General features: G+C 41.4%; 1 protein-coding gene across 2 annotated transcripts in view; it reads right to left on the bottom strand.

The window, feature by feature from the left end:
* The window catches only part of GRID2 (glutamate ionotropic receptor delta type subunit 2), a 1226675-nt gene that overhangs the window by 20825 nt on the left and 1189899 nt on the right, over positions 1–15951 (bottom strand). The window contains exon 16 of one of the 2 annotated variants that reach the window (XM_087826560.1): positions 12531–15018. The exons of the other annotated variant lie outside the window; for it this stretch is intronic. Coding sequence (XP_087682686.1) covers positions 14596–15018 — 423 coding nt within the window. The 3' untranslated portion in view covers positions 12531–14595. Of the gene's footprint in view, positions 1–12530; positions 15019–15951 lie in introns of those variants that run through there. 2 annotated transcript variants of the gene reach the window in all.

Raw genomic sequence — 15951 nt, forward strand, 5'->3', positions numbered from 1 at the left:
AGCCCTCAAAGCTCCCAGTCCAGCTGTGTTGCTCCCATTCTTTATTCTTCTGAAATCTCTGGCACCTGACCCTCACCAGTGACATGCTTCCCCCATCCTATAGAAAACAGAGGCCAGCAGAGCGCTCAGTGAACACCCTGCTCCTGAGCACAGAAATTCACCTGCATGCACACTCACCCTTACACCGTCCACGCAGCTAAAAAGAAAACGGGTCCCTTCTCCTGCTGAAGGCTGATGGCGCCCTGGGTCCCAGCCCTTTTACCCTTTGAACGCCCACTTGCTGTTGTGCTGCAGCTCTGACCTCACTACTGGCTCCTTCCGATAGAAGGATCTTCCAGAGAAATTCGCTTACGATTCTCCCGTCTTGGGGACAGAGCCGCCTTGGGTCTTTCTCCAGGCATCTCCTCTTAGCTCCTCTTCCATCCCCACTCCTCGGGAGAACATGTATGTGCCCTCCCGCTCGCTCTGTCACCAGCCGCAGCCCGGCCTCGGTCCCCACCACTGTCCTGGACGCCGTTCCCGCCAGCACTGTCCTGAGGCCCCCGTGTCGCCGGTCCTAATGACTGCTTTGCTTTCTGCGAGTGGCATTGGGAAACACTGGCCGCGTGTGCTGAATGCTCTCTCCTGACTCTAAGGCCACTCGCTCCTACAGGTTTTCATCTTCATTGTCGTCTAGCTTGTTCTTCTGTCTTCTATTTTATTTTTAATCTTCAGTTGAGGATATGTTTATGGATGAGAAAGAGGGAGAAAGAGAAAGAGAGAGGTTATAGATAGAGGAACGTGATGAGAGAGAAGCATCGATCAATGGCCGGTAAGCGCCCCACCTGGGGCTCGAGCACCCAGCCTGGGTGTGTGCCCCGGCGGGAACCGAACTCGCAGCCTCTGTGGTGCCCAGGACGACGCTCCCACCGGTCGGGCCCCCTGGCCAGAGCTCGCTCTTCTGTCCTTGGATCAAATGTGGATCTTCCTCGGGGTTCTATGGCCAGGCTTTCTTTTCTGCTCAGTAGACTCAGTTATTTCTTAAATGATTTTATTACCTTTCATAATTTCACTTACACTAAATACTTAAAAAAAATAGCTCAAGCCCAGACCCAGACCGCGTTCTCGCCACAGCTGTCTCTAGAATATTTCCACTTCCTTCTCTCCCTGCTGCTGCTACCGGAGGCTAGGGTTATACTTCCATTGTCACATGGGATCCCTAGCTGGCCTAGTCCCTCTCCAAAGCTCTCTCCTAGGGCAGTTAGAGTGATTTTTTTTTTTAAAGATATTTTAAAAAGGGATTTTTAGAAGGAGAGGAAGAGAGAGGGAGAGAGAAACATCGATGTGAGAGCCAAACCTCCATCAGCTGCCTCCTGCCCGCCCCCGACTGGGGATCCAGCCCACAACCTGGGCATGCGCCCTGACAGGTAACCCAACAGGCAGCCCTTTGGTGCGGCACCCAACCAGCTGGTCCACACTGGCCGGGGCTAGAGTGATTCTTCTTTTTTTTAATTGATTTTTTAGAAGGGGAGGAAGGGAGAGAGAGAAAAACATACCGGCTGCCTCCAGTAGGCACCCCACTCGGGGGTCAAACCCCAAAATGGGCATGTGCCCTGACCGGGAATGGAACCCTTCATCCTTGATGCACGGGACAACGCTCCGACCAGCTGAGCCTCACCGGCCAGGGCTCGAGTGATTCTTTAAAATAAGAATTCAATCAGGTCACTATTCCATTCTAAGCTCTTTAATGGTTTCCTACTGATGCCAGAACTTTATTCCTTAAAAGTATGAATTCTTTAAATGGTTTATGAAGCATTTCAAGGCCTGCTTTCTACCTCTTCATTTTATTCTTTTGATAGCCCCCTTTCCCTCTAAGTTCCAGCCTGGCTTGACTTCTTTCAGTCCCTGGAACATATCTTGCCCTCTGGCTTCAGGCCTTGGCATATGCTGGCCACCTGGTCTGACAACCCTCCCATTTCTTTGGCTGGATAACTCTCAATTATCTTTCAGGTCTGCTCAGAATCCCAGCCAGGGAGCCTTTCCTACCCTAGCTCTGGGTTGTGAATCACCTTGCATTGAATCCATTACTATAGCACTTAGCACAGTTTATTGTCATTGCCTGTTAAATTGTCTGTCTTCCCTAGTAGACTGTAAACAACATCATATTTCTAATATTCACAGCTATTCAAAGATGGGATAGATTGTAAAAAAAGATGAGACTTGAACATTAGGTAGGTGGTTGGAGTTGATTTTTATAGTTTTGTCGTGTTATGTCCTTACTGCTCTTCATGCGCCATATGTTACAGTCAAATTATTTGATCTTTTTCAAACATACCCTGTGTTTTCCTCCTCTGTGACTTGAATCGTATCTTTACCTTTACCTAAGAATGTTTTTCCCTAATTTATACCTGTGGAAATTATACCCTTTTTAAGCCCAGTTTCCAAACTGTCTTCTCCACCAAGACATTTTATTACTCTGGTGGGTGACAAAAGATCTTGTCTTTCTCTGAATTCCCAAAATACTCTGGACTATTTTTAAGTACTTATGATATACCATATATCACTTAAAATTGCCGTATTTCAATAAAAGGATATCTAGAAGAGTGTTATCTCCCCCTTCTCTAAATTCCTATTGGTTGTATCACTTCTGTGGGGCGCATGATGCGTCGCCTTGCGCTGTGGTCATGCCTGTGCACGCCTCCGCCACGGCAGCTGTGAGTCCTGCGTGTCTGTGTGCAGTGCGCTGCCTAGCATCGTTTCATAGATGCAGACAGTGGACTCTCAGAACACAACTGTGGAGTGCAGCAGCGGGCCAGTTCTCCCGCCTCCTCTTCTGTCTGTCTCCGTAGGACCTTCTCTTTCAAGCCAAATGGCCTATATTCCCGGTCCTCCACTGGTCAATTATATCTTTTCATTTCCTCTTTGCACATTGCTTTTATAGTCTACACTCATATCTCTAATAGTCAACATCCTACCTCCTTGGCTCACATATTGCTTCTCTGTGAAAGCTGCCTTAGTGCCTTCGTGCTTCCTGCCAGAAGAGATCTTGGCCAAGGTGCTCAGTCATTAGTTAGCAGGCCGTAGAAATACCAAGGAAAAAATTAAATTATAGAGCCACCTGACCTGAGGAGTAGTTTAGTAAGAGTCTCTAGTAGGATGTGTAGGAGGCGTGTGATCTGAGAAAGAGTGAAGCTTGGGGCACGTACTGCAGTGGTTCCAGGCAGAGGCGAACGTGGGCTGAAACCTGTCTGATAGCTCGGGCTGGGAAGAAGCAGGTCAGGTGGTAAGTGGAGCATTCTGGAAGTTCACTCAGTAGGGGTTTGTTTTTCTAATGTTCCACTAGAGAGACTAAGGCAGAGGCGAACGAGGCCGGGCGGTGGCTGGCACCGCCAGCAGGATGACGGCCGGTCTGGGGCCTTTGCGCAGCCAGGCCCTGCTGCAGACGCTCACCTGCAGGGTGCTGCTCGGGATCTGTTCACGTGTTCTGGGCTGTCACAGTGCACGCACCATCCACATTCATCTTTTATGACTATTTAATCCCCCACTTTTAGTTTCTGTATCAAAAATATACTCAGCTAGTGAGGGCCAGTTGATTTTTATGACCCCCCGTAGTGTACGTACAAGCCCCTGGCACGAGTGAGGGACTGTGAGGGGACCCTTTACCTCTCATCTCTTTCTGCTTCTGCGAGCAGCCTGTTGGGGTGGAAAGGACATGGATTTCTGAGTTAGAGAGATGTGGCTTTGAATTCTGTTTCCGTCACTTGCTAATTGTATAAGCTTGGCCCGATTACTTAACTTTCCAGAGTCTTAGATTTTGTTGAGTTTGTTTTTAAACTGTTCAATTAGTACCAGCAATAGCAAACTTACAGAGATGCTGTGAGAATCAAGTGAGGCACATACACAGTGCCTAGCACCGTGTGTGCTCATGGTCAGCCTGCCCTCCCTCCCCAGGGTCACTGTATTTAAGGGAACACAAATACTGGCCCAAAAAGACAAGAACTGAAGCAGAAACTGGCAGTGTACTTCTTCAGATGAGAATGGACTAAACTTCCCTACATTTGGAATAATTCTAACTGAGGATATATGTCGTGTGTTATAGTAAATGCAATTCAGAAACACGTGCCTCTGCAAACTACTTTGAAATTCTTATATTGTGTAGCTATTCAGTACAACGTGTGTGTACAATTTGTGTGCTTTTCTCTTTCATAGGAAAGAAAAATTAGTTGTGTGCGTGTGACTTTGTGACTCATGGTTTATATTTTTAAGGTGAGGCTGTGGGGCAAGAGTAAATTGCATGGAATTATATTCTCAAACAATTAGAAAAGTAGGTTTTACCAAAGTTATTCTAAATTTATAAAGGCACCATACTCTTTTTTTAAAAAAAAAAAAAAAGATATATGACTTTTCTTTCCCCTTAGAATCGAGAAATCATCTTTGACCTCTTAAAAGTGAACCACTGTCACGACCTCAGTGTTGGCGATAGCTAAAGCCAGCTATTCAGAATGAAATCCAAGTAGTGGTTTTGATGGCACCTGGCTGGTAAAAGCTCACCTCTTCAACTGTCAAAGAATAGGATTGGCGATGATGAATATTTCAGACCTACCTTTTAATTCCCTTATAGTCCTCTCCACTGTGTCAGCGGATGCCTTCTGAACTCTCAAGCTGAAGTAGACTCGGAACTAAAAGCCCTCAGCAGTTATAAGCGCCAGACACAGTGAGTTCCGCAGGCATTTGATTTGACTCAGAGTGCCGAGTGCACTGGCTTTCCCAGAGCAGGTGTGTGAAACGTTTGGGCTAATTTTAGTTTGTTCCTTTTATAAGACAAGTCTGCATTTAGGAACATTGTTCTGGGTATCCATTCAGGTGTGTCTGCTGCGCGGTCGTTCTAGTGAGCCTAATGCAAGGGGACTTTGCCACAGCTCATTCTCTCCTTAAGGACGCTGAAGACATCGGGTCTATTTCAAGCCCCAATTATGGGATTTGAGTCCCTGTCGCTATATCACAGGGCAGTTTGGTCAATTCTGGGTATTCACTGTGTGGGAAAATGGTAAATGTTATGTGGGAAAAAGGGATAAAGCTTGTTCTGTAGCATTTCAAAGAAGCAAGAGGGGGCAACTTTCAACACAATACAAAGACCAACTGTAAGGAAGGGTAATCTAACAACTAGACGATTAAAATTGTTGAATACTATAATGGGCTGCCTCAGGAAACATTTGCATGAGGTTTTGGTCATCTGTCAGTAATGTGCTATTTGGAGGGTGAGGGAAATCTTAACTGCAAGTCGACTATATGAAGAGATCAAAGCAGAGCTGCTCTCACTGAAGCCCAGTGGGCCTCACCTCACCCGGCAGGATCCCCACCAACCCCGAGAGAAACCCTTAGAAGCTGGGGAGCACGGTTTAAAAGTCATAGACTCAGATGGCCCCTCAGGCCCCCTCTACCCCTTAAGAATCCATCATCCAGGCTCCTACTGAAGGGAAATAAGAAAATAGTTCTCAATTCTGTAATTTCTCCTCTTACACCCCCAACGTCAAAGAAAAATGAAGATTAGCAAAAACAGATATCCTTCTGACTTTGGCCCTTTTGGGTGGAATTATATCCATCTTTCTAGCATCTGAACTTGGAAAATCAATCATTTGGCTTGTTTTTGTCTTTTATATTCTGTGTTCAGTTCATCAAGTTCCCTTGAGTCTTCCTTCAAAATGTATCTACCGTCTGTGTCTTCTTTCCTCTCTTGGGCTGCCTCAGAGGTTCCACTCATACCTCAACTGTGGCACATGCCTTTCATTTTTTTAAAAATTAAATTTATTGGGAGTGACACTGTTTAATAAGATTATGTAGGTTTCAAGTGTACAAATGATACCTCATCTGTGTAGTGCATTGTGTGCTCAGCACCCAAAGTCAAAAAGCAACCAGGCAAGAGAAGGAAATGAGAGGCATCCAAATTGGGGATGTAGAAGTAAACATCACTTTTTGCAGATGACATGATTCCTTATATAGAAAACCCCAAAGATTCCACAAAAAACTATTAGAAACAATAAACAAGTACGGTACAGTTGCAGGATATAAAATCAATGTACAAAAGACACTGCTTTCCGGAGCACTAACCAATGCCATTTCAGAAAAAGAAATGGAAAAAACAATTCCTTTTGTAATAAAATACTTAGCAATAAACTTAGCACAAGCCTTTAATTGGACTCTTATCCATCCATTTCTATGAATTACTACCAGCTTCATCTTTTTAAACAACCTCTTTATAGCATGCTTCTCCTTTGGCCACATTCTTCAGGGCTCCCACTGCTCACGATGGAGGTCTCCGCACAGCCCGTGGTTGTGAGCCTCTGTGAACACAACCCGGCTCCAGCCTCTCTCTGACTGTTCCAGGGCTGAAGCTCAAAGGGAGGCATGGCCAACGACTGGCACCACCATGCCACTCGCCCATAACATTCAAAACGGGAGCAAATAATTAGGCCCAAGGGGGGGTGGGAAAGTGGGAGCACTTATGTTCCCAAGACTGATTTACATCTGGCTTTGTCATCAGCCTGTTGGACCTAGTAACGGGCATGCCACTTAGCTTGAAACCCTCCAATGCTTTCCCATGTTTTGCAGAATAAAAGCCCAAATCCCTACAGCGTCCTTTTAAGCCTTATCATGTGGGCCCTGTGTTACCTTCCTGAGCTCTCCTATTACCCTCTTTCTCACCACCCATTCTCGTCCAGCCACATTTATCTTCTTTCTTCAAACCTGCCCGGCACTCTCCCACTTCAGAACCTTTTTCCTAGCTCTTCCCAAAGTCTGGAATGTTCTTTCGAAGATAGCAACATGGCCAACTCCCTCACTCCCTTTAAGGCTTCAGTCAAATGTCAACTCATCAGCGAGGCTTCCCCTGGCCACCTTATTTAAAACAGCAAATCCCCACCATCACGCTGACCTTCCCGCAGCTCATCTTCATTTTCCCCTACAGCTTGTGATCTCATAGATTATATCTTCACTTATTTATTTATCCTGCTTACTGTCTGTCTCCTCCAGTTGATTGTAAACTCCACGAGGGCAGTGATTTCTGCCTTGTTCACTGTGTACCCACAGTGCCTAGAATAGTGTCTTGAACATAGTGGGACCTCAGAGAACATATGTGGAATGCATGAATACATGAATACATGAATGGATGAATGAACAGGATATAGAGTAATCTCTCGAGCCCAGCCCACAGGTTTCCACAGTCTCACCCAAGCTTTACTTCCTGCTATTTCTGGACATGAGACTCACATTCCTGACACTGTGGGCTGCTGCTCTGAACACCCTTTCCCGCCCTGTGCCTTTGTGGCTTTGAACCCTCTGCTTGGAAGCCCCTTTGCATTCTTCTGACCTCTCCCTTATCTCTGTGATTAGGCTGAATTTCCACTTATTCCATGAAACTATCCCAAGCCAAGCAGCTGCATTCTTCTCTTCTCATAGAATATTTTCTCTATAGCACTAATTTGACAATTAAATATACTCTGAATCATGATATAACTTATATTATTGTCGTCGGTTGTTATTTAGACCATGAATTTTTGCTTAACTTTTCAAATGTTTGTATTTTGTTTCTGTAACTTTGGAAGCTCTCTGAGGAAAGGCCAGGTGTAAACGCAGAGAACTGCTCATGGGAAGCAGTCCAGCCCAGGGTTCACCCCACCACCCTGAGAGAGGGGATCAGTGCCTCAGTTCTAGAACCACCTTGGGCCCAGGAGCGTGCCTGGGGATGCCAGTTAGGAAATCTCTGCCCTAGGGTGCCTTGCTCATAGTAGGTGCTCAGAAAGTGTTAGTTGATGGACTGATTGATCTTTATTTTTCAACATTTAAAAATTTTTCAATTACAGGTGACATTCAGTATTACATTAGTTTCATGGACTGATTAATCCTGTGTGATTGTTTTGTTCCTAATATTCTCTCTGTAGCCTTATGAAAGTTTAGGTATAAGTACTAATAGTTTTTTGTTTTTTTCTAAAGAGACACAAAAACCATTATTATGGAATAAGAATTAAAAACTTCATTTAATGATGATGAACAAAGAATTAATTAAAATATATTAATTGGTGATTGAGCTGTATTATAGGACTTACCATGTTAATTGGACACACCAAAAACTTTGGAGGCTACACATGTGGGAAATGGTATTGCACATGTTTTATGAAGCCATTTTTACCCTGATATTTCCATGGAGAAATCTGAGTGAGCAATAAGCTTTAAAATGCTTAGTCATGAAACACTGAACCTGGGAGGCCCAATTACATGTATATCTTGCTGCACTCCTTAGTTATTTTTAACTTGTTTTAACATGTTGATTTGGAAAGGAGTATTGTACTCATTAAAAAATAGTATGAAGATGGCCTGGTTGGTGTGGCCTGAGCAGTGGTTAGAGCGTTGACCTGCTCACTGAAGGGTCACAGGTTTGATTCTCGGTCAAGGGCATGTACTTGGGTTGCAGGTTCATTCCTGGGCCAGGTTGGGGTGCTGGTCAGGGTGCATGCAGGAGGCAACCAATCCCATCAATCAATGTGACACATCATGTCTCTCTCTCACCCCCTCCTCCCTTCCACTCTCTCCAAAAATCAATGGATTAAGTATCCCTGGGTGAAGATTAACAAAAAAACAAACGGTATGGGTGAGCGAAGTTCTGTATTTGATGTCTAATGTCATTTAAGTCAATTGCCGCTATAATCCATCTAACAACTCATGTTTGATGCCTTTTTTGAACAGTGCCTAGAGAAGTACTTGAGCATATTAGGTATTCCACAACCACTTCTAGAATAAAAAAGTCAAATGAGATGAGCTGGACATGTGACACTTCTATTTTCAACTTAACTTTAGTGTGTTTTTATTTCTAAAAAAAAAAATCTTATAGCTGAATTTTAAAAACAGATATTAATAGAGGGCTAGCATTAATTTGAAAGTCAACTTTAATATAATTCTGGAGAGGATTTTAATATTAACTATCAATTCCTTATTTATCAAGTGTGAAATAGACACAGGCACCCTTGCTCCAAAAATGGCTGTGATCCTGAAAAGTTTTATATAACTTAAACTTTTGCAAATTGAGACTTATTTTATTACATTAGAAGAACTAATTCTTAAAGGCCCCACCTCCCCATTATGAATACTTTGTGTAGTGGGTAAGCAAGCTGTTAGTTGTTTACTGATGTCCAATATTTAAAATTAAAAATAGCCACAGATGTAGGGTACTTAGCTCCTAAAATTTCTCAGTAACACCAATTTAAAAATAAAGTATAACAACTTTAAAAATTAAAGTGAGCTTTCCACTCATATTTCAAATCTTGTGGCAGGCAAAATATTTTTTAAAAGCAATGCTTTTCATCCTTTCCCTGGTTCTAATGTGTCAGTCTTTGATTTTGTGACATATGTTTCTCCTTCTAAAGCAGCTGTTATGAAAGCTTAATTAGTTTTTAATTAATGAGAATTAATGTTGTCCTGAAGATTTTGTGAATTTTCTATCCCATCGCAGATAAGTTTCTTTTGAAATACGCTGCTAATCCTTAGGTGGGAATCACAGGGTTTCTCCAACAGGAAACCAGGTCCTCATTTCTCACAATAGTTAGACAGCCACGTCTACAGCATGAAGGAGGTAATGTGTCCAGAACACAGTGTGAAGAACTTCTAGATTTGCAAAATATGTCAAATGGTGACATTTGGTTCTAAATGATAAGTAATAAAAAATCAGGGTAGAGCTTTCAGATAACAAAAAAATGTATCAAATTTGAGCAGAGTTTTCTTTGTTACTAATATTACATAGAAACAAAACAAAAACTATTGAAAATATAGGAATCTGGAAAATTCAGGTGAGAAGGCGAGAGACGGCTCCTTCAGCCTGTCCCTGTCTTCACCCCGGGCTGAATCATTTGTTGCCGTAACTGTTGTTTGCCTCAGTGCAGCTCTATACACTGGAGCAAAACCGTGAAGTTTCTGTTCTTCTGGAAGCGTGGGGGCTGGAGGCTGTTGTTACGGTGAAGAGTCATAAAACACTACAGATTCATTCATCAGACTCATTGCTCACCCTGTAACCTGTGCCTGAGATGACAGCAAAGGTGGTAAGGAGCCTTTGTTGCGATAGAAATAAAAATGTAAAGAAGTTGAAAAGTAGCCTAAACAGGATTTACTGAGTTTGGTCCCTTTGAAGCAAAAACACTGTAGGGCCCGAACTATCACAGTTAGCCCTGCAGGGATAGAAAATGAGTAGTTGTTATCTGTGTCATTCTGACCTGGACACCGAGGGCAGGGTCAGTCCCTGAATGGCATGCAGGTATTGATAAGGAGGAAGGGTCAGATAGCAGTTTGCCTCTGGCTTACGGCAATTTTCACATTTCTGAAAATTTGGCCTCCTGGTCTGGCATCTTGGGAAATCTCCAAGTCTTTCTTGTGGAGGTGATTTGAATCTAAGAGGACAGGCTCAATTAGCTCTTGAGACCTACCGAGGCTGCTTTTGCTTTAGGCAGTTGGAATGTCCAGACCCAAAGAGGACTGTGCTGGTTTGGGGTGACTTGTTCTGTCACCTCACAAAGCCTGTAAGATGCATCTATATCTTGCATGTTGATATGGGGCAAGGAAAGAATTGGGCGGTAGAACACATCCAGACGCATTCCGAAACGTGTATCTTCCTTTATGCCCTGTGTAACTGCTTAGCATAGTGGCTTTCATGTAATAAGTTTTCAGTAACGCTAATAGGACTGAATTAAATCTATCAAATCTAAGTAGCTTTATTTCCTGATTTTTCAATGTCGGGTAAGTCATTTCCATCCAAGGGAGCTCATATGTGTTATCTCATGGGAGGGTATCTACCAAAATTTGTTGAAATAATAACAATGCCCATAACTGCTAGCCATTTATTAATATCTGATCACAGGATTGGGAATAGGATTTATTTTTAGAAATAAAAACACTTTAGAAAAAAGCCAGTTTTTACTGAGCCTATTGTATTTCATCAATTATCATGAAATATATATTTAAGGATAAAACCTGTGTTTACCAGCGCAAAAATTCTTAGTTCTGCTTTATTTACTATGCTCATAACACAGAATGTGTGTCACCATTCCAAAAATTCTGATTGTAAAATACTAATAAATGGTTATCCAGTTCTGTGACTTTAAAAGCATTGTGTAGGGTAAATGAACCTTCTCATCTTTTTATTCTGTTTAATTGATGAAGCAAAGTACCATTCAGTAAAGCCTATTTTTAAAAGTATTTATTCAGTTCACAGCCAATCCCAAACTAAAGGTAGTGAAAAATAACATAATTAAGAAAACGACAAATCGCCTGTAGTTTGATATGTATATAGTTTTCTAACATATGATTAAATCAAAAGCTGTGCATAAGTTCTGAGTGACTGAAAGTGACAACTCGTTCTCTTAATGATTCACCAAAGGAATAAATTGTTTCTCTGAGAAGAATAAAAGCCCATGGACATAAGGTGTTTCTCTTGTTTTGAAACAGCCAGGCTGGCGTAAGCGGTGCGAGCCGGCACCAGCACTGGTTAAAGGAAGCGGCGGGAGGCAGACGCAGCGCAGGGACTGATTGCAGCGGAGCCATGACCTTGGGGAGCCATGACCTTGGGGAGGCAGCCCGAGGCGGCCACTCTCCCCTCTGTGGAAGGGGCAGCTGACTGGGGTTCTCCTTGTGGCCCGGGGGGAAGGAAGGTGCCCAGAGATCTGCAGCCTAGGCTGGGCCGGAGGAGCAGGGGAGGCACTGAGCCATCCCCACATTTACAATCCACGAGGACCCGGGCATGTGACTGAATGTGACGTGGCAGAGTTACAAAAGAAAGACCCGGTTTTAAGTCTTGCATTGTCGAACTTGTGGGCAAGTCCCAGGTTCTTGGCATCTTATTTCCCTTATTTGTAAAACAGGGGAGATGGCCTAGATCTTTATAGTTCCTCCTGGTTCCAACATTTAAAAACTTCATTTTTAATGGGACTTTACAATAGCAGAAAATTTTATCTAAATTGAATGTATTCTCAGATATAAAACCATTGAGTAAATTAAATGCGAGATGAATTAAATATTGTTCAGATGCAGAACTGTATTAGAAATAACTTGGAGATAATTAATTTTCAAATTACTAGATTCAGCATGGTGAATATTTCTCTAACAGCAAAGCAATTATTAATACATAAATTCTAAGTTTGATAATTACCTTTAATTTTTTTTTTTTTTTTTTGATGCAACAAACCCTTGTTCTGCTATTATAATGTTTGCATTGTTTGCACGAAACAGGATAAATCTCTCCCCCTAAAAATGCTTGTAGAGACGTCCATAAAGAAAAACAAATATATTGTTGGTTCAAATAGTCTCAAATAGCAGAAAAGCAGTCTTTCATTGGTTTAGGACACCACTTAGTACTGTTTTTAGAGAGCCACTCATTTTGGCAAAGTTCTGCGAGTAAAGCTTAACACGTTTTATACTTTAACTAACTCAAGATAAATTTTTAGAGAAAGTTCAATATGTGAGGGAGTAAGCATTTTCGAATTTTATAGTTAAGACTTCAATGGTATGAGAGCAAGTTTAGAAAACATTTTTATTAGACAAATTATTTAGACAAATTATACACAGAAAGCTCTGCCACTCATAACTGAGGCCTCCAAAAAGTGTTTTGTGTATTTGTATAATAGGCAATACATCAAAATAGGCCTATTTTAAATATTGTACATGGTTAACAGTTTGATAGCTAAAATCACTGAAACATCTGGTATGTCCCTCTATAGCTTTTTGTAAAGATTTTTTTGTTTGTTTGTTTTAAAATCAGAGTCCTGGATGAGATCATGAATGTTACAAGGGAAAACAAGTTGTGCATGCACTTAGGTACTTGTTACCCTGGAAACAAAATGGTTTTTGCATGATAGGAAATTTTTCTGCCTTACACAGTAGACAATATTTGAAGATTTAGTACAAAAACAGTGACAGTACAAGATGCTCCCCAGAACAGAATTAGCATCAAAATATAATATACCTTAAGAATATACCTTTTAATTTCTCCTAAAGCAAATCACATAGGTTGATTCCTACATCAATCCTAGCCACAGAATGAATTAGATTAAAATAAGTGTATGGCTGCTAAGAACACAGGATAAGTTCTTGCTTCCTACTTATCACGTTTTAATTTAAGAATTACAAACAAAGTTCATTCTACATCGCTAACAGGTAAGAATGCTACTTGAAAAGGGTTGTGCACAAAGAGGCACTGTTTTTGCTGTCATCCTTCTATACACTTGGCACTAATGTAAAAAATTCGAAACTCCTCCAAATAGAACTGAATAAAAAAGGGGGTTAAGTCGAGAGCCCAGTAGGTTATTATATTTTCTTCTTTAGGATAATGTATGACGGTAATTAAGGCCACATCAATATTTCTTAAGGGCTCCCACCTCTCCCCAACTACAGTTGTATTAATTGGCTTACTGCTTTGGAAGAGACTTTATTAACCTTCAATGATCTATGTTTAAACTCCTGTAGAGCTCTATGTGCTGTTGTGGATGGGGTTCAGCTAATAGCCTTTTCCATTTAGATAGTGAGTTAAAAGTAAAACAATCAAGGTTAGCTTTATATAGTGCTGAGTAACAAATGCGGAACCTATTCGAATGAGTTACATCTAGGAACAAATATTAAACAGCCCTGGATGTTTTAATAACAAAAGTATAAAATATTCTCTGTTGGCAAACAATGCGAATCAGAATAACATTAAAGCAACCTGCCTTTTCTAACTGAAAAGACCCCCTGCACTATACATAGTTCCTGTATACAATACTTTTTTTTTTTTAAACTAAAGCTTTATTAAATGAATTGCAATAGCAATGGCCGCCTTTCAATATATATACACATTATATAGGTGCATATATATGTATATATGTGAGATACTAATTTATTTAACACAATAGAGGCTTCTGCCACATGATAAAGTTTACTGTACATAAGAAAAAACTTTTAATACTGTACAACCACATAAAGGTCATATGCACTGTTGCAGTGCAAGAGTAATTTTAACTGTAGTCTTGACTGGCATATTAATGGCTTTTTTTTGTAATCCTACAAAATTGCATTCTCATATTATGTGGCCTGAATGGTCTTTAAAATATTTTATAGACACTGCAGGGGTTGCCTTTGGTCCACAGTTAAAGGACACTCAACAGCAGTGGAGCATTGTATGGATGCAGCAGACGAATGTAAAAGACTGAAGTTATTGCAATTCTATCTTCAAAAATAGAGAAACGTTACGCAAGAGGCCTTTATGTAAAATTAATCCTGCATATGCTTTTAGTATGCTCAGTGCACATCTCCTATACTTGAAGTACAGTATATGAAAAGCGGGCTAATTGGATCCTAGTTTACTATATTCTGGGGCAACAAATTGAGTAATGAATAAAAGCAGAAGAAAATGGATCAGAAGAGAGGGAAAAAGAGAGAGAAAGAAGTAGAGGGGAGAGGGAGAAGGTGGGGAGAAGTAACTAGAATTATCACTAATAATCCTGATTAAAAAAAAAAAAATGTTACATCCATGTTAGTCCCACAACATTACAGTTGCTCCTTGCAAAGGGAGTCCTACGAAAGAAACAGTGAAGAGATTTTGTTTGATGCTCATATGGAGGTGCCTCGGTCTGGATCACTACCCAGATTGAGCCCCAGGGTAGGAGTTGGTTGATAAGGAATAGATGACATTGTTTTTATAGGACTCCTGAAAAAGCCCCCGTTAGGTGCCCTGTGCCTAAAAGGGCCAGTTCGGTGCTCAGGCACGTTGCCAAAAGCGAAACCAGAGGCCGCTTTAGCTGACAGTGTGCGGCTAAGAGTCTGGATCTGCTCTGGGATAAAGGTGGTTGTGGTAATATGAGTGTTCCTGAAATCACTGATTTGCTCCAGTGCTTGTCGTGTTGGCAAAGTGTCAATGTCCAGAGGGGTCAAGTCAATTGACGAGGTGGAAAACTGTTTATGGGGGCTGTCGTCATCTGTGCACAAGCTATTTACACGTCTATGGAGGTGCTCCAGGTCAATTTCCTTGTCATCCTGGAGATGAAGAAAAAGAAGATAAGGTTCTCATCAGTACTAGCTTCCATGGTTAAAAAAAAAGTAGTTCAGCAAACATGATATGTAATGAACTGAACTTCGGGGTTATTCATTTAACAAGTATTTATTGAGCACCTAATATGAGCCAGGCACTGTCCTAGGTTCTGGGGGTCCCAAGAGGATTCTGAGATAAGGTTATCTATAGTAAATATTTTTCTCGCAGTAAAAGTTCTAAAAACGAGCATATGCCACATGCAACTACAAAATACAGGAGCAGTATAGGTGATTGCCTTTTATAAGAGCAGGGACAGACCCAGACAAAATTGTACAAATAAAAAGTATGGTTTTGGCAACCCACCCCACCTCTTTACACATGCTTCCTCCCATTTCAGGGTGTCTTATTCCAAGTTAGAAATTTGTTCCTTTCCACTACTTATGCCTAACTCTAATTTTCCATTCTTAAAGATACGTGATACAATATGCTGATATGCTAGTTCACACTAGAGTGTTAGTGTCTATTATAGTGTTATTTCTTTTTAGGCTAGAGATATGTAAGATTGTTTGGAGAGAGTAACATTCAACACAAGAGAATCAACTTCTGATTGAGGGACTTCATACACTCAAGCTACCTAATACCTGAATGAGGCAATATTGTGAGGTCAGAGGAACTTTTAGAGACACCTTCAGGTCCTGATATGTGAGTGGCAGTTTTAGTTTAGGGTCAGGTATATGCTACATGGCCTCTCAATCAAAGATGCTTTGAGCTATGAGAATGGAGTCTTAGTAAAAAGGTGCTTAATAAAGAAAAAGAAAATAAAACCTCAGATTTCTGGAGTTGAAAACAACTCATAAATCCCTTAGGATTTTCACTAAATGTGAGCATTAAAGCCCAATATTTAAAAAAATAAAACTCACAAGAAATAAAATTGTATT

The sequence above is a fragment of the Miniopterus natalensis genome, chromosome 1 (assembly GCF_054644295.1).
Source record: "Miniopterus natalensis isolate mMinNat1 chromosome 1, mMinNat1.hap1, whole genome shotgun sequence".
NCBI classification, from domain to species: domain Eukaryota; kingdom Metazoa; phylum Chordata; class Mammalia; order Chiroptera; family Miniopteridae; genus Miniopterus; species Miniopterus natalensis.